This window comes from Leguminivora glycinivorella, chromosome 9 (genome assembly GCF_023078275.1).
Source record: "Leguminivora glycinivorella isolate SPB_JAAS2020 chromosome 9, LegGlyc_1.1, whole genome shotgun sequence".
Lineage (NCBI taxonomy): Eukaryota > Metazoa > Arthropoda > Insecta > Lepidoptera > Tortricidae > Leguminivora > Leguminivora glycinivorella.
Window position 1 is genome coordinate 23,697,359 of NC_062979.1, and position 19,749 is coordinate 23,717,107.

Consider the following 19,749-nt stretch of genomic DNA (forward strand, 5'->3'; position numbering starts at 1 on the left):
TACTTATGACATATTTATAATTATTAAGATTATCACATTCAATAATAGTGGTGCTGTCGTCAGCAAAGAGCACCATATGATGATGAATAACATTAGGAAGGTCATTAATATATCTCAGGAATAGAAGCGGACCTAGCATGCTCCCTTGGGGGACACCAGAAACGACGTACTGTTTTGACGACATATATTTGTACTCTCTTTTTCGTTTAGGACATACTTACCGCAGATATTTCGGTGTATTGCTGTCTATAACTGAGATAAGATTTAATAAGGTCCAAAACATTTCCTCTTATGCCATAACGACTAAGTTTCCAGAGAAGTTTATTATGGTTTACGTAATCGAATGCCTTGGTCATGTCGGCATAAACTGCGCATACTGGATTTCTCTTATCTACATTTTTCATAATGATACTTAGAAAGTCATAAATTGCCATATTGATTGTGATATTCTTTCTAAAACCCTTTTGTTCCTTGCAAAATAGATCGAATTTACTTAAGTATTCATACATTCGGCGGTATATTGCCTTCTCAAATATTTTAGAAATTACAGGAATTAAAGCAATCGGCCTATAGTTGTGAATGTTTTCTTTATCCCCTTTCTTAAATAGGGGTTTAATTATTGTTGTTTTAAGGCCATCTGGGAAGATACCCGTAAAAATGCAGAGGTTGACTATATAGCTTAATGGCTTTTGAAGAACATCACTTACAAATTACATTTTACTATTTTTAAAATCAGCTTTGATATCTTCTCTAGGCAGTGACGTAGGAATTTGGCCTGTAGCTTTAAGTATTTGAGGTTCAATGAGTGCCTTAGATTATTGTTAGTATAAGAGTGCGGCTGCGCCCGCATGCAAATTAGTCGAATAGATGCACCTACGCGAGACGCACGTATTTCATTTCTCTGCCCCGCCCCGCACCCCTCACTAACAGTGGCGACGGGCTGTACCTTTAATTATTACGCGTGCAAAAATAAATAGTGATCATGGCTAAAGTGTCGATAGGAGCGTTAACCATGTTTAACCATGAAGTGCAAGATTGGTTAGTGTTCAAAGAACGTCTGGAACAATGGTTCGTAGCCAACGATATAGACGCCACGGTGGACAAGGCCAAGTGTAAGCGTCGAGCTATATTGTTGAGCAGCCTTACCGAGGGTTCATATAAGCTGCTGAGGGACTTAGCATTACCCAAGGTCGTGGGAACCCTAGAGTATGATGAACTGGTGAAACTTTTGGATGGTCACTTAAAATCGGCAAAGTGCGGGTTTGCGGAGCGCAACAGGTTCTACTCGTCGACTCAAAAATCTACAGAAAGTATGGCAGAATGGGCAGCACGCATTCGTGGACTAGCAGTCGACTGCGGGTTTTCTGCCACAACTTTAGACGAAACGCTTCGAGATCGCTTTGTACTCGGTATGACCCCGGGGCATGAGCGAGATAAGCTCTTCACCATGGATATGGAGAAGTTGACCATTACTAAAGCACTGGAAGTAGCGGAGAGGATCCAGTGTGCTCGGCAGGGCGCTGCACAGGCGTTACCGGCGGCATCGAGCACGCTGCCATGTCCCGACGTGCCAGTGTATAAAATGGCGCCGGTTCCACGTGGCGCGAGGCCTGGCGGCGCAGGAGGGAGCTTCGGTAGCGGTAGCATGAACCAAAAACCACAGGTGGTTTGTGCGGCTTGCGGTTATGAAGGACATGAAGTGGCTACGTGCAAGTTTTCTCGGTATAAGTGCGGTAAATGCGGCTTAAAGGGTCACCTACGGCGCGTGTGTCCCGGCAGAAAAGTGTATCGTCAAAATTATATCGGTGGTGAACACGGTGATGTGGATGCTGATGCTGGCGATGATGGTAAGCTTGTAGTGTATCATATTCGTTCATCACGTGGCGAACCGATGATGGTGACTGTCCAGGTTGCGGAATATAACTTATCTTTTGAGCTGGACACAGGTTCGGCGGTTACAATTATGCCAGACAAAATGTATGATTCATATTTTAGTAACATACCGCTATGTCCGAATCGCACGGTTTTAATCACATATAATGAAAGTAATATTCCGATTTTAGGTACCCTCAACCTGCCTTTCACTTATGACGGTGAAACGATCACATTACAGGTATTTGTAGTGCAAGGCAAAGGCCCTTCATTGCTAGGTAGGAATTTTATATCAAAATTCAATTTGCAGATGGTAAAAGTAAAAAAATGCGAAGTAGAAAATTTTATTGAAAAGGCCGAACACATGTACCCAAAACTATTTACAGGTGGACTGGGTTGCTGTAAAGATGTTTACGTCGATTTGCGTTTAAAGCCAGAGGCCAAACCGGTATTTTTTAAATCACGACCAGTACCGTTCGCTTTAAGGCCAAAGGTCGAAAATGAGATAGATAGGCTAGTAGGACTAGGAATTTTAGTACCAGTGACATTTTCAGACTATGCTAGCCCCGTCGTGCCCGTTTTAAAACACAATGGTAGCATACGCTTATGCGCCGATTATTCGGTCAGTTTAAATAAGCAGTTAGTGATAGAAAAGTACCCGCTGCCGCGCATCGAAGAGCTATTCGCAAAGTTACATGGCGGTCAGCAATTCTCTAAGCTTGATTTATCACAGGCCTACAACCAGTTAATGTTGAGTGAATCTTCGCAATTGTTAACAACAATAAATACAGTTAAAGGTTTGTTTAAATTTACAAGGCTCGTCTTTGGTTTAGCGTCGGCGGCGTCTATATTCCAACGGACTTTGGATACGATATTGTCAGGGTTAGAGGGTGTTCTAATTTTTCAAGACGATATTCTAGTCACAGGGCGCGATCGGTCGGAACACTTGTCAAGGCTAAATAAAGTGTTTGAAAGACTGGAAGCATCGGGCTTAGTATTGCAAAAAGATAAATGCATGTTGTTTCAAGACTCGGTGTCATACTTGGGATTTAAAATTGATCGCCATGGTCTTCACAAATGTCAAGACAAAATAAAAGCAATAAGTGATGCAAAAGTTCCAACCAATGTCACCGAACTTAAGTCTTTTTTAGGAATGGTAAATTATTACCGTAATTTTGTAAAAAATGCATCGACTATTTTAAGCCCATTACATAACCTGTTGAAAAAAAATGTTCCGTGGCAATGGAGGAAAGAGCATGACATAGCTGTATCTACCATCAAAGGCGAATTAATTTCCGAAAAACGTTAGCACACTTTGATCCCAATGCTAAGTTAATTCTGACTGCAGACGCGTCACCTTGGGGCCTTGGGGCTATTCTGTCCCTAGTCGGGGCCGATGGAGTCGAGAGGCCGGTATCATACGCGTCTAGGTCGCTTACTTCGGCCGAGAAGAGCTACAGTCAGATCCAAAAGGAAGCAACTGCTTTAATATATGCGGTACGGAAATATCACCATTATTTGTACGGCCGTTCAGTTCCTTTCGTGCTTAGAACTGATCACAAACCGTTGTTGTCAATATTTAGTTCAGACAAAGGGATACCGGAGGTAACGGCAAATAGGTTACAGCGGTATGCTATATACCTAATGTCATATAACTTCGTCATTGAGTATGTTAGCAGTGCACGCAACGCAGCTGACTACCTGAGTCGCTCGGTCACTGATAAGGGAACAGCTGACGCCGCCGCCGAGCCGGCCGCAGTTATCGACAGAGCTACTTATATTAACTTTGTTTACGAGGACGAGCAGTTAATAACTATTAGCGAATTGGGTAAACATACCTCAGCAGATAGCGTGCTTTCAACTGTACGGACATATGTATTGCAAGGGTGGCCTAGCCAAGTTAGTGATTATTTAAAACCATTTTTCTCTGTCAGGAACGAGTTATCAGTAGAAAAATCATGCGTAACTAGAGGGCATAAGGTAGTGATTCCTACTAATTGTCGTAATAAAATCCTAACTGAACTGCATATTGGGCACTTAGGGTCTAATAAAATGAGAGTGGAGGCGCGGAGTCGGTTTTGGTGGCCAGGCATGTCTGCAGACATAGATAACTTTGTTGCGTCCTGCGATATATGTACTTCCTTACGACCTTCGCCCCCGCGCGCCCCTCTCACGCCTTGGCCGTTTCCGCCACATGCATTCCATCGAGTACATTTAGATTTTTTAGGGCCGTTAAACAATAAAATGTATTTAATTGCAATCGATGCATATTCGAAATGGCCTGAATGCTTCGATGTTTCAAACGGATATGGATCTAAAATAGTAATAGAAAAGGTATGTGAGTTAATGTCAAGGTTTGGCTTATTTCATACTATATGTACTGACAACGGAACTTCTTTTGTCTCAGCTGAATTTAAGGACTTTTGTTTGCGAAATGGAATCACTCATTTAACTTCCCCTACTTATAAACCAAGTAGCAACGGTCAGGTTGAGGCATATTGTAAAATAGTAAAAAAAGCGTTAAAATCATTCATTTTGTCTGGGATTAATCCAAAATCATTCAATTGCAAAATGTACGAATTCCTGATGCGATACAGAAACTCAGTGCATAGCACGACAGGTAAGTCACCAGCAGAGATCGTTTTTGGCCACAAGTTGAGAAGTAGATTAGATACACTAGCCATGCATCGCCCAGCAACAGCTGACGCAGCACTCGAATGCGTTGTAAAAGAAAACCAGTTTTCGCAGTGTAAACATTACGGCGGCAAGCGAGTTGTTGACTTTAAACTGAACGATATAGTTTTAGTTAAAATGTACAGTGCACAAAAAAACTATTGGGTGAAGGGAACAATAATTGAACAATTAGGTAAAAGTTTGTACACTGTCAAGTTAAGTGGTTCTCAAAACATTATTAAAAGACACGCTAACCAACTTCTGAAATTAAATGGGGAGGAAGGATATCAAGGATATCGTAATGACTCGGCGACTCAACCAAGTTCCTCTAACGTGGAGCCTATCGTATCAGAGATGCCTACAATTATTTTGCCACTAGTACATCGAAACGACATGACTCCAACACAGCGCGCTGATACGCACATTACAGTAGTACCTACTGAGGCGGAGCCGGAACCGATTCCTACCACTGATGCGACTCCATGTGAAGAAAGCCATGAAGTGGCTGGACAGCACGCAGAGCAGCAACCCGGAATCAGCTCACTCGAATCTCCACACTCTGAGCAAACTGTGGCATGCCAGGCAGAGCCTACGTCAGAGTCGGCCGGAGAACTCGCCGAGCGGTTTGAGTCACCTGACTCTTCTCCAACTGCTGAGCCGCCTCCCCCGAGGAGAAATCGAAACATAGTTAATTACAAACAATATTTTTAGGCTAAGGGTGGAGGGATGTTAGTATAAGAGTGCGGCTGCGCCCGCATGCAAATTAGTCGAATAGATGCACCTACGCGAGACGCACGTATTTCATTTCTCTGCCCCGCCCCGCACCCCTCACTAACAATTATAAATTGACCTACTTACCTACTAGTAAAATAATTTTAATATTCGAAATAAAGAATTATTATAAACGATCCTTACGATGTTGCCCCCGACTTCGTGCGAGTGAAATTAGGAATTTTGTTAGTGCCTGATAGAAAATTAAAGACAACCTTGCACGATAAAAAATACTATATGGCAACGACCAACAGTGGGGCAATTAGTAAGGACAGCAACTTTACATCTTATATCTGATCGGTTATATATCGTCACTACTTTAAAAAAATCTCGTATCTCACGCTGTTCCTCAAAGTTAAAACGCAGTAAGTCTATATGCATTCCATATACTTACTGCAATTTTCTTTTCATTGACAGACGAAGATACAAGTTTTTTTAAAGTAGTGACGATATCATGTCACATGTGAAAACCCTCAACTGCGGGGCGAATGTAACTAAAGTAGAATAGTGATACAACTCCATATACCGTTGACCACTTACTTTATGCATCATACAATTCCTCGCAGTGTATGAGACGTTCCCAAAAACCAGGAGCGTCTTAGCCAGAAGGTTCCTGCAGGACACATGAGAGATCTGGAACTTGATGAGACGTTTGCCCGCGTCATCTACGGTGTACGTTCTTCCACTAAACTATAAAGAAATAACATACTTAAATATGTAGACACCTTACACAGATCAACCTAACCCCAAACCAAAGAGGATCGAGTATTATAGAGAGTTACTGTCGAAGTAAAATGTGTAATCACAGTGCATAGACTGCCATCTCTTGACAGAGGCTTAAAACTTTTGAGCCTCAGTTTTGACAATTTGGCCCATATTTTTAGCTTGATATGTTTTAAAATGTTAATATTAGCGCCATCTAGCTGAGCGTACTCCAAAGGTGTAATGCCATCTAGGCCACCGTACCTTTTTCTGTACGGTACTGAGGTACGTTTTTTTCTTAGACTTTATCTGTCTATACGGAGTTATATAATTATGTCTTTGCCCCAAACTAAGCAAAGATTATATTATGGGTGCTAGGCGACAATATACATGTTTACGTAGATAAACACACATATCAGCCTGCGTAGCCGAATGGCAATGGTCGACGTCAGACGCCGACAGAAATGCAGTCTGGCTCTGTCGCGCCATACGCAATGGCGATAGAAATATATAGCTATGAAACAGATATTATCTTGAGCGTTTGTGCACTTGGTTACATCATCATCATATCAGCCGAAAGACGTCCACTGCTGGACATAGACCCTCAAAGATGGCTTCATACTCTATTGTAATCACACAAATAAATGTCCTTAAAGTATGGATTAATTAGTGTGAGAGGACCTTATTCATAACATTAATGTCATTGACAAGTGTTTGACGGCACATGTCAAAACAATATTTTTTTTTAATAATTCGATAACCGTAAGAGTTAGGGACTAGTTTCATAGGGAAATTGTATTTGAACTAAAGAATCTTCCCTTAAAGTTAACGGAATTCAATAAAAACAGGGTGTATAGGAAGCTTGCCGCGATACTCTGCGGAGCGTAACAGCTCAGCCACGATATTGGTCTAAGCGCGACAGCGGTGAGCGGCAGCCATACATTGGAGTGAGACACAGCGATGGGACTTTTCATTCGCACGTGTGGCTGACGCTCACCGCTGTCGCGCTTAGACCATTGTAAGCCATTGTGGCATCGGCTAGTACCATTCTTACATTGAGAAATGGCGTAGGTTCAATTATGGTAGTATTTCCACTAAGGTACCGCTTCCCGTTGACAACGGTGATGCTGTATTTGGGCAAAAGGTAGCTTCTCTTAGCGAAAGGCGGGCTAGGATCACTGCAGGATCGGGCGTTGTCTAATACCATTTCAAACCTGCCCTGAAAATATCAACAACTAAGGTACATGCACTACAGGCGCCTAAGGGCATTATCAGAATTTAGGTCCCCCCAATTAGCAAAAGTTGTTAACAAAAATTAACTCGCTGGCAGTTTTGTGACGATAATGAATCATAAAATCTGTCTAAAAATTTTTTTTTTTTACATTCTAAATGTAGATTATCGCTTAATTCCATTTCCCATTCCATTCGTCCATTTCGTGGCACTTCATTCCTTTCTGTCTTGTTGTTATTATGTATATTTTGTCTTGCCTGTGTTCACGAATAAACGTTTATTCTATTCTATTCTTAAAGTTTATGTAATTAACACAAAAACAATATTTTTATTAAAATTTCATGCTTAATTATCGTCACAAAACTGACAGTGAGTCAATTTTTGTTAACAACTTTCGCTAATTGGGGGGTCCCAAATTCTGAAAATGCCCATAAGTGCTAGGCCTGAGTGGACACACGGAGCGTTCGGAGGGGCGGGCGGCGGAGCGGGCGGCGGAGCGGGCGGCAGAGCGGGCGGCGGAGCGGGCGGCGGAGCGGGCGGCGGAGCGGGCGGCGGAGCGGGCGGCGGAGCGGGCGGCGGAGCGGGCGGCGGAGCGGGCGGCGGAGCGGGCGGCGGAGCGGGCGGCAGAGCGGGCGGCGGAGCGGGCGGCGGAGCGGGCGGCGGAGCGGGCGGCGGAGCGGGCGGCGGAGCGGGCGGCGGAGCGGGCGGCGGAGCGGGCGGCGGAGCGGGCGGCGGAGCGGGCGGCGGAGCGGGCGGCGGAGCGGGCGGCGGAGCGGGCGGCGGAGCGGGCGGCGGAGCGGGCGGCGGAGCGAGCGGCCGTGCATCCACGCAGCGTCGGATCAAACATTTATATGAGCTACAATTGTTTGACATGCACGCCGCACGCCCCGCCCAATATGAACGCACACGCAGGCTTTGCACTTAAGTTCATTACCACACATTCACAAAAATTTCATAGTTTAGTAAGTGTTAATTAACTTAATTAATGAATTCATGGCTGGTTAGGACCGTAAAACAAACTTTAACTTTATATTAAAAACCGGCCAAGAGCATGTCGGGCCACGCTCAATGTAGGGTTCCTCAGTTTTACGTATTTTTCTCAAAAACTACTGAACCTATCAAGTTCCAAACAATTTTCCTAGAAAGTCTTTAAAAAGTTCTACTTTTGTGATTTTTTCCATATTTTTTAAACAAATGGTTTAAAAGTTAGAGGGGGGGACACACTGTTTTTTCGTTTAGGAGCGATTATTTCCGAAAATATTAATATTATCAAAGAACGAATTTAGTAAACCCTTATTGATTTTTAAATACCTATCCAACAATATATCACACGTTGGGGGTTGCAATGAAAAAAAAATCAGTCCCCACTTTACATGTAGGGGGGGGGGGGGGTACCCTAACAAAACATTGTATTCCACTTTTTATTTTACCACTTTGTCGGCGTGATTAATATACATCTTCTTCTCTTCTTTGTCTTTGCCTTTATCCCATTATTTGGGGTCGGCTCTCCTCGTTCTCATGCGCCAGGACTTTCTGTCCTGGGTTGTCGTTGTTGACAGTTGGGCTCGCTCCAAATCCTTGGACATTGTGGACCACCATGTAGCAGGCGGTCGTCCAGCGCCTCTCTTAGCATTGGGCAGGTCTAATGCTTTTTTCACCACATGGTCGTCATCACGTCTCATAATGTGTCCGTACCATCTCATTCGCTGCTCTGTTAGTTTTTCCGGGATGGGCGCAACTTTAAAACTGCCTCTGATGTATTCATTACGTACTTTGTCGAGTCTAGTTACACCTGCTGCCCATCTCAGCATCTTCATTTCGTTGGTATGAACTTTTGCTTCGTGAACTTTTTTGATCGCCCAACATTCCGAACCGTACATCAAGGCAGGTCTTATCGCAGTCTTGTATACCTTCCCTTTGGTCTTTATGGGCATTCGTCGATCACATAAAACTCCCGTAAGGGCGCGCCATCGTTGCCACGCGACGTTGATTCGATGATTTACATCAGATTCAATGTTAGCATCTGATGTCAGCATGGACCCGAGATACTTAAACTGTGGCACTTTCGGAACTGGAATATCTCCCAGTCGTATAGAGTTTGGACCTTGTCTTTGGGGTTGGTATAGACATTCTAGGTGCTCTGTTTTACTTCTGCTGATTCGAAGTCCGTTACTTTCCAAAGCATATCTCCAGGATTCCAGAGTTGCCTCCAGTTTTTGCACACACTTGTCCACCAAAACCACGTCGTCAGCATAGAGTAGGCACCACGGTAGAGGTGACTGTATGGTTTTAGTGAGGAAGTCCATTACGACATTAAACAGCAACGGGCTTAGTGCCGATCCCTGATGTACTCCCACCGTCACCTCAAATGGCTCACTGATTCCTGCCGGACTTCTGACCCTAGTACTGATGCTGTCATACATGTCTTGAACTACTTTGACGAGTGTTTCTGGCACTCCTTGAACTCTCATGGCATGCCAGACTAACTTTCTAGGTACGCGATCGAACGCTTTCTCCAGGTCTATGAATACCAGATGCAGATCTTCCCTGTTGGAGCGATGCTTTTCCATGACAATTCTGACAGCCTGGATAGCGTCAGTTGTTGATTTTCCGGCAGTGAAACCAAACTGATTCTCCGATATAGACACTAAAGCTAAAAGGCGATGGTTTATGATCCTTTCCCATATTTTTAGAGTGTGAGATGTAAGTTTAATGCCCCTGTAATTTCCACATATGCTGACATCACCTTTGTTTTTGAAAAAAACGGTACTAGGAAGCTTTGGCGCCAGGAGTTTGGGATATTTGTGGTGGATAATATTACATTAAACAGTCTTAGAAGCCATTGCCATCCAGTAGGACCAACTTTCTTCCAGAGGTCTGCTGGTATCTCATCCGGACCAACAGCCTTGTGGTTTTTCATTTTGGTAACCGCTATCTGGACTTCATTTATAGTGATTTCTGGGAGAGGTCCCAAGATTGGTGCAATGCATTGCAATGGTTGACTGGGGAATTCCTCGTTCAATAGTTCATTATAATACTGTCTCCATCTGTTTTTAATGTCTACATTTGATGTCAGTAGCTGACCGCCAGCATTCCGGATGTATTTGTTCATTTTTATGTCCAACGTAGACTTGTTTCGCTGCTTTGCAATTTTGAATACTTCAACATCTGTTTTGGCATCTTCAAGTCTACGGTAGAACTGTTCTTTTGAATCCGCTCTCGATTGAGCCACTTTACGTTTCGCCGAGTTTTTAGAAATTTTATATTCCGACCAATCCTCTTGGAGCCCTGTAAATTGCCATATTTTAAATAGTTCCCGTTTGGTTTTGATTACTTGCTTAACTTCGTCGTTCCACCATGTGGGGTCTTTAGCTGTGCTCAGCCCACCTTTTGAGATTCCCAAGATGTTTGCTGCTTTTTCCTTACAAAACCTTTCAAAGTTGGACCACATGAGTTCAGCGCTAGGGTATTCGGTAACATCGTTTGCCAGATAAGTTCTGAGAGATTCTACTAAGTCAGCGCCCTTGCTTGTGTACAGTTGACGCCATTTGATTTTTCGCTCCTTGAAAAACATAGTGACACTATCCAAAAAACATAGGTTTTTAGTTAACAACGCCATCTAGGTCGCGCCGTCATAACGAACGCAATGCAAAGACACCTATCGATTTAGCTCGCTTAGAAGCGACAGGGGGCGCTAATGTCACTATGGCGAATAGTGGGAATAGACGCGTGGGGGACGGGAACAATGTCATGTTTGCATTAATGACCTGGACGCCGATCAAAATGTAGTGAACTCTAAGACGAAAGTTGTCATTTTGTGTTTAGTGACGGTGTTCCGCGAGATTGAATGGTAAGTATGACAATTTTCTTATGGAACATTGTATCAATCCTTAAAGTGTCACTTTGAACTTGTAATAACTATTCAATATTGAGTTTCATTTTAAAGCAACAGTGTCATTTTTGCTATAATGACACTAGTACTTTAACAATTCTAAACGTGTTGAGATAGGTATAGTGACACTGTGCACGTAATGACGGTTTGGTTTTAAACTATTAGGCTTAATGCAGGTTAAAAATAAAGTTGTACTGTACTTTTACTTAAAATGACGTTATGGTCTTACCTCGCTAAAAAGAATTTGCATGAATGAGTCGTCAGTATCTGTTTAGTGTCATTTTTGATTGTATGAATTACCATAGTTACACTTGCAAAGAAATGGAATACCGCTGTTATGAGTTTAAAGCCACTTTAACTGGTAATGGTAGCTTTAAGCGCGTTGACTGATTCTTGTCACTTTAAGTTTTATGTCATGCTTTGCGGTAATTAAAATTACAAAACAGTTAATGATTAATTACCTTCTAGACATATTACGTTTAATACCATTGTTCCATTTAAGTTTAGCACATAAACCTACACAATTTTGATGAAATTCTATGAAAAAGACATTTTACTCTATTTTTTTGTAAAATACCTATAAACAGCGCTAATAAAAATTAAGGTTATTTTTTGTATAATTATTTTTTACGAAGTAATTGCTATTTTTGTGATCTACAAGACACAATTACTAATTTAAGATACAATATAAAAACTATGATTGCTAGTGGATAAATTTCTTGTGCAAATCGTTTCAGGCAAAAATATCTCTAATCTTATTGACTGTAATCTATCAATATTTGTGTCATTTCAAAGTAAAATTAAAGCCCTTTAAGAGAAAAGGTGTACAATTTTCTTAAAAACAATAATCGCCAATCTGCCGTGGTTTAAAAAAAAAGGTATTGATGCGATTTTAATGGGACTCTAGGTGTGCTATGCTACCCCAGACGGTTTTAGAAGGAGCTGTAAAGGTGTCATGTGGATCTTTTGCACCCCAAAAGTCACCGAGGACGAACGCCTGCAGAAAAAAAAACCTGCCTTCAAGGTTTTTTTTTCTGCAGGCGCATAGGGGTAAAACACCAGAAAAAGCAGCTCAAGTGGTGGTACTGCTCCTAAACGGACTACGGCAGTAGCAAGTTGCTGAACGCCTAAGCATAATCCGTTTCCGGGTGCGACGAGTCTTGTTGCGGTTTCTGGAGACCAGTAGCTACATCAGGAGGCCAGGATCTGAGATAAGACGCTGCACCACCGCTAGAGACGACCGGTACATTGTATCAGCCTCTTTGCGGAACCGCTTTCTTATCGCTCCTGAGCTGCAGATACTGCTAAGAACAGCTCGAAGAACTGTAGTGAGTATCTCCATGATCAGAAGAAGATTGAGGGAGAAGAAAATGTTACCCCGAAGAGCTGACAGAGGCTACCAATTGAAGCCAGAGCCAATACCCCAATCGAATTGCTACAAGGCTTAAGGATTGGACGTTGCAGCAATAGAGGAAAGTTTTGTTCCCCTACGAGACGAAGGAGATCATTTACACTAACTACAGACGCAAAAGGGTGTACAGGAGTCAAGGAGAGCAGTTTACACCAGTCTTCACCGAAGAAACAGTCAGTTATGGGAGCGGCTCGTGCATGTTCTGGGGCGGCATTTCCATCGACGGCAAAACGGATCCTCATTATGGAGATCTTAGAAGAACGTATGGTCTCGTACGCTGAGTTTTTTGGACCTGATTTCCAATTCATGCACGTCTACGCCCGTTGCCCTACTGCCTTGATAGTGCGGGACTCCCTGATGCATGAGGTCGGAATGCACCGTAATGGAGTGGCAGCAACGAGCCCCGACCTGAACCCCATCGAACATCTCTGGGATGAGTTAAAACGGCTTGTTTGGTCACGGGATCCTGCTCCAGCCACCCTCAAAGAGCTGGAAGCCGTAGTTATTGAGGAATGGGAAAATATTCCTCAAAAACTGATCGTAACACTGATCAGGTCCATAACTGATCGCATGGAAGCTACAGGAAGGGCCAGAGGGAGGAACACTGGGTTTTAAGGTTAATTTTAAGTAATTTTTTTCGATATTTGTTGATTTTATTGCGTTTGATTTTTTTTTAAATTTTAACCTGAATGCACTTTGGTTACTTCTTCCTGACAATTTTAATTTTTTGTATAAAATGTCATGAATTTTATGGATATTAAAATAAATGTTGTATTACTAACGCAAATGTCAAGACTGAAAGTGATTTTTGTTTCTAATATTTTTTTAGTTATATTTTATTGTTTAAGAGGGCAAGCCAGGAGTGTTTACACTAGTTTTTAAGGGCTGTAATGCTAAATAGATACAGGGTTTGAGACCGAATGTCATTTAATTCAATAAATTTTAATGTATATACATAAAAGGTGGTTTGATTGCTAATTATTCATTGAAATAAAAGGTAAATTTCATAAAAAAATGGCTATAGTGTCATTTTTCCAGAAAGTAAAACGAAGATATAAAGTTGTCATGTGTCCCTAAACAAAAATAAATGGAAAAGTGTCACTACCATTTTGTTCAAGCTTAATTATCTTAGAAACAAAATAAAAAAAATACAATTTACTATTATATCTATCAGGTTTAGTCACAAAACTAACAAGATCTGCCAAAAAATTACAAGTTTGTTGTAAAAATAGTAATTTTTGACAATTCAAAAATTTCAAAACTTTAAACCGTTGTACCCAAAAAAGACGTTTTTCATTTAATGACACTATGTTTTTCAAGGAGCGTTTTGGTGTTTTATCCCTTTGAATTTTAAAAGGCTTCGGTAATAGGAAGATTGACACCAGTAATCTATGCTGTGATACAAGTTCCTCTCCCGGGATCACTTTGCAGTCCCTAACATATTTTAGAGACTGTTTTTGGCAGAGTATGTAATCTATTTGTGTGCAGTTTCCTGAGCTCTTAAATGTTACTAGATGTTCCGTGATTAATATACATATTGGTACCAAATTTCAGCTTTCTAGTGCTAACGATCACTAAGATTATCCGCGGACGGACGGACGGACAGACAGACAGACATGGCGAAACTATAAGGGTGTAGTTGACTACGGAACCCTAAATATGAGAACTATAAAAATAAAGATGAGCCATCTTAGGCGCACGTACATTAATAATAAAAAAAGTTAAACAGGGTCGGACTTATACTCCGCTTCTCTTCAGGTAATTTTTTTACCACAATGGTAACATAGATTAAATATAAGAAGATCACACCATCCCATACATTAAAATGCGACCACCTAAGAACGCTCATACACTACACCACACAGATGGCGACACGAAATATGCCTTGTTGCCATCGATTATTTGTACATTAGCGTTAAGTGTCACTTTCGAGCCATAAATCTATGTCAAAAGTGACACTTAACGCCATCTACAACTATAAATAATCGAAAGCTACAAGACATTTTTTTTTTTGGCGCCATCTATGTGTGGTGTAGTGTATGCGCGTTCTTAGGCGGTCGCATTTTAATGTATAGGATGGTATGATCTTTTTATATTTAATCTATGGTGGTAATTAATTTTTCTTTGAGAAGTGGTAGGGTTCCTCTGGTGCGGTACAATATTATTTACCGCACCATTTAAAGGAAAAATATTACCACTTACTTGGATTTACATTTTTTTTTTATATTTATTTTACGGCATCGCCAACGTCTGAATCAAAAAATTAAGCATCAAAAATTCAAAACAAAGCTTATTATGACCATTTAAAACATACCGATTTCCTGACACTTTTCGAAGCGTTACATAATAAATAAAAATAAATGAACATATACAAGATACTACATCGAATCACTGTTAACATCTTTTTAGATTATATTTTTAAACAGACTAGTTTACATGGACGCTGTTTACACAATAAAACTAAAGGGGGTTCCATAGTTTTGCAGTATTAGGTTCTAGTTGATGATTTTGTCCTTAATCATGCGTGTTTTGATCCTACTTTAGCTGATGACTATATAATTATAGTGTTTGTTGGCACTATCTAGTTGTAACTGACCAAAAATAACGTTTTGCGAACGCAAAGGTCACTTTTAAAACTTGTTTCGTACGTACATATGTCCGTATGTCTCTTCTGCACATAGTCGCAATTCACAACCGATTCGTATGCAATTTTGTGACCAAATTTTTTGTAGATCATGTATTTTTGGAATACGGAAACTAGAAACTAGTCACATAATATACCACATATTTATTATTTTTTTAAAGCAGAAATACCTATCTGAAGCCAATATCAATTGGAACTCCGGTAGCCGTTTAAGAGCGGTCTTGGGGTAAATGTCGCTAGGGACCCAACCCAAGGGGTCACCTGGGTCAATATGGTAAAAAAACCGGCCAAGAGCGTGTCGGGCCACGCTCAGTGTAGGGTTCCGTAGTTTTCCGTATTTTTCTCAAAAACTACTGAACCTATCAAGTTCAAAACAATTTTCCTAGAAAGTATTTATAAAGTTCTACTTTTGTGATTTTTGTCATATTTTTTAAACATATGGTTCAAAAGTTAGAGGGGGGGGGACGCACTTTTTTTTCCTTTAGGAGCGATTATTTCCGAAAATATTAATATTATCAAAAAACGATCTTAGTAAACCCTTATTCATTTTTTAATACCTATCCAACAATATAACACCACGTTGGGGTTGGAATGAAAAAAAAAATCAGCCCCCACTTTACATGTATGGGGGGTACCCTAATAAAACATTTTTTTCCATTTTTTATTTTTGCACTTTGTTGGCGTGATTGATATACATATTGGTACCAAATTTCAGTTTCTAGTGCTAACGGTTACTGAGATCATCCGCGGACGGACGGACGGACGGACGGACGGACGGACAGACAGACAGACAGACATGGCGAAACTATAAGGGTTCCTAGTTGACTACAGAACCCTAAAAAGATTCGCAGGCTATGGATGCGATGTTGGTCATTTGGCAGAATGCCAGATGTTTTAAATTTTATTCTAAAAATTATCAATCGTTTTTAGGGTTCCGTAGTCAACTAGGAACGTAGGAACCCTTATAGTTTCGCCATGTCTGTCTGTCTGTCCGTCCGTCCGTCCGTCTGTCCGTCCGTCCGCGGATAATCTCAGTAACCGTTAGCACTAGAAAGCTGAAATTTGGTACCAATATGTATAGCAATCACGCCAACAAAGTGCAAAAATAAAAAATGGAAAAAAATGTTTTATTAGGGTACTTCCCCTACATGTAAAGTGGGGGCTGATTTCTTTTTTCATTCCAACCCCAACGTGTGATATAATGTTGGATAGGTATTTAAAAATGAATAAGGGTTTACTAAGATCGTTTTTTGATAATATTAATATTTTTGAAAATAATCGCTCCTGAAGGAAAAAAAGTGCGTCCCCCCCCTTTAACTTTTGAACCATATGTTTAAAAAATATGAAAAAAAATCACAAAAGTAGAACTTTATAAATACTTTCTAGGAAAATTATTTTGAACTTGATATGTTCAGTAGTTTTTGAAAAAAATACAGAAAACTACGGAACCCTACACTGAGCGTGGCCCGACACGCTCTTGGCCGGTTTTTTTTTTTTCAATTCATCATTTTCTTTCAACAACTTTTCATACAAGGGTTTTCCTGTAACAGCTCTAATATTAAATAAGGCGTTGAAAAACGAAACTTAATTTATTTCTGCCACAAAACGTTACAATTATAAATTGAAGCATTCATATTTATTACCTTAGTGAAAATAGTACATGTATCTTAATAAAATGTTAAAAAGAGGTTGGCAATGGGTTCTAATCTCAGCAACGGATCCGCTTTTATTTCAGACTGGATCCTTGAGGTAAGATTGGTCGGTCGTCAAAAAATATTAGCATAATTTTATTATAATAATATTAATATTAATTTTATGATAATTATTTGTATGTATTACCATATCTCGGGACGGTCATTCTCAAGACGTAAGGGCGAATTCTAATTACCGCGACTCATTTGTTTTCAGTGGAATTTCAGTTCTAATACAAATTTATCAGAATTTAAATTCCACTAAAAATAGAAACGTCGCGGCAATTAGAATATAGACTAGACGATTGAGAATTACCGGGGACCATGGGGTCCTGGACTTTTGGGAGACATGCGTGAAGCCGAAGCCAACAGCACAGAGTCCCTTTTAGACAATTTAATCTAAAGGCAAGGGATACACGTGGCGGATACCATCCCCGAGCGCACAATGTGATAGTTACATCCAAAGAACCAGTCCCCGCCAGGTGTAAAGACTCATCATCCTTCTTGCATTATCCCGGCATTTGCCACCGCTCATCGGAGCCTGCAGTCCGCTTTGACAACTAATCCCAAGATTTGGCGTAGGCACTAGTTTTACGAAAGCGACTGCCATCTGACCTTCCAACCCGAAAGGTTTGAAGACTATTAATGATAATTATTAACAAACTGACATAATTATACGGTAGACAGACGCGGAGACTTCCTTCTTATAGAGTCGGGTGTTGATGTAGTTGTAGCAACGATAGTCATAATGAGATTCTACGATATTCAGTCAAAGAAGCCCTTTGCGAATCGTCGTCTGTACAAGGCCTAACGGCTCAGCCACGACATTGGTCTGAGCGCGACAGCGGTGAGCGGCGGCCATACATTGGAGCGAGACAGCGATGGGACTCTTCATTCGCACGTATGGCTGCCGCTCACCGCTGTCGCGCTTAGACCAATGTCGTGGCTGGGCCATAAGTGTACACTAGGAGCGGAGCGTTCGATCTAGCGGAGCGGGTGAGCAATGCGTCCACCCTATCCAGCGTCGACTCAGGACTGTATGAGCTTCAATTGTTTGGGGCGGTTACCATGACGTGCTAAAGCCGTTCAGTTTAGGTTGAGAGAGAGGGACACAGCTATAGCAGTTACATAGCTTCGTCCCTCTCTCTCAACCTAAACTGAATGGCTTTAGCACGTCATGGTAACCCCCCTGCACGACGCACGTCCCACCCCGCTGCATGCTCAATATGACCGCGCACTCAGGCCACTCAATGTACAGTCAACCAATTTAAATCCTAGGCCACTCTAGAACCCTCATTTAAGTCGTTCTATTTGCCATAAGAAGTCACATTGACGTTTAATGTGCAAAGGTTCTACAGTGGCCTATGATTCAAATTGGTTTACTGTACCGAAAATATTAAGACGCTACAGGAGCGACAATGCTAAAATGGAAAGGACTCCCCCTTTCAATTTGGGAATTTCGGTTAAATGTACTAGTGTTATTAACTAGATTTATCTAAAATAAATTGTCCATTCAGAACACCTCAGTTAAATGCGAAAAATCTTTAAAATCGAGGTTCCGCTCTCGACTGTTTCCTCCTTCAAAACTTAATCAATCATAACAGAATTTGAGAATCTGAATAACAATGAAATTATCTATGTCGGACAGTGTAATTTTTTTGGCTAATTGTTACCAATTTCGAATACCACACCTTTTTGCGCCAATCAATGACAGTTTTTGGAAATAATCTGTGTTGAAAAAATGCTCTATCTTCAAAAACGAGGGAGGAAATAGTCGAGAGCGTGATGGAGAATTGACCTCTCCTGTATCGTCTTACTCCCTTATAAACGTATTCTAAAGTTGGATGGTGATAAGCAATAATGTGTCAACCCACAAAAACTAAAAAAATGAGATTTTAATGCCATGTTATAGCTGGATTTTTAAACTTCTATTTGCAAAAATGACCTTTTCATTTTGAAAATTTTTACTATCCCAAAAGTAAAAAAATAGGTTAACACAAATCCTTTATCGCGTGTTGCCTGTTTTGCATTAATGTGTCAAGAACCTTAACTTATTATAGTAATTGGCAGAAGACATATTTAAATTACAATAATGTGTTATGAGGGTTGACTCAACGATTTTTTTACACTTGACTCATTCTTGCAAAACGTAAAAAATGACATAGTTACCCACTATGAGACTTGAATGATTATTGCAAAATGATATTTTATTCGTTGTTTTATGCTACGACCCGTGTTATAAAACATAAGTCATTATTGTTAAATTATATTCGGGTCATAAATTGTTCGTTTTTGGTGTATAAGTACCATGACACTATATTGTAAAATATAACTTTTAATATTAATTTATGTTTGAATAAGTTATGACTTAGTCCATTAGTATATTTTTGCACATGAATGGTAAATTCAGTACGAAATTGAACATTTTAAGTTATGAATATACATGTTCGTTATTATAATTTGCAAACATTCTTTACAAGTACGTGTTTATATAAAAATCTAATATAAGCTACTATTTTTTTATAATTACTAATTACATTAAGACGTGTTAATGTATGCATAAAAATATTGTTTGATTTTTGAATAGTTACTGAATGGTAGTTTATTATTTTGTTAAATATATTTTATGTTTTGTTCTTGTACAAGTCATAAGTTATTCATAATTTAAATGACTTAGTCTATTTCTTAGCGTCAAAAAATATTTTGTTGTATATTTTAGATAAGTAGTTTATTTTTTTTAAAGATGATTATTTGGTTTTTGTAACGATTTTTTGTTGAAAAAGCACAGATAATTTAAATATGTGTCTAGAAATGATCATTACTCTAATAGTTAATTTATAGTATTTTATTCAACAGGCGTTT

At 40.3% G+C, this 19,749-nt stretch overlaps 2 protein-coding genes across 2 annotated transcripts; one reads left to right on the forward strand and one right to left on the reverse strand.

Moving 5' to 3' along the window:
* The first annotated feature begins 833 nt into the window (after positions 1-833).
* Positions 834-5,336, forward strand: LOC125229885. The gene is made up of 2 exons (XM_048134821.1): positions 834-1,847; positions 4,612-5,336. The coding sequence occupies exons 1-2, from the start codon at positions 983-985 to the stop codon at positions 4,623-4,625; spliced, it is 879 nt and encodes a 292-aa protein (XP_047990778.1). The 5' UTR covers positions 834-982; the 3' UTR covers positions 4,626-5,336.
* A 645-nt stretch (positions 5,337-5,981) lies between these two features.
* LOC125229359 (testis-specific H1 histone-like) lies at positions 5,982-8,096 on the reverse strand. The gene is made up of 3 exons (XM_048134180.1): positions 7,707-8,096; positions 7,122-7,237; positions 5,982-6,006 (listed from the first exon to the last, which is right to left on the reverse strand). The coding sequence occupies exons 1-3, from the start codon at positions 8,094-8,096 to the stop codon at positions 5,982-5,984; spliced, it is 531 nt and encodes a 176-aa protein (XP_047990137.1).
* Between the last annotated feature and the right edge of the window lie 11,653 nt (positions 8,097-19,749).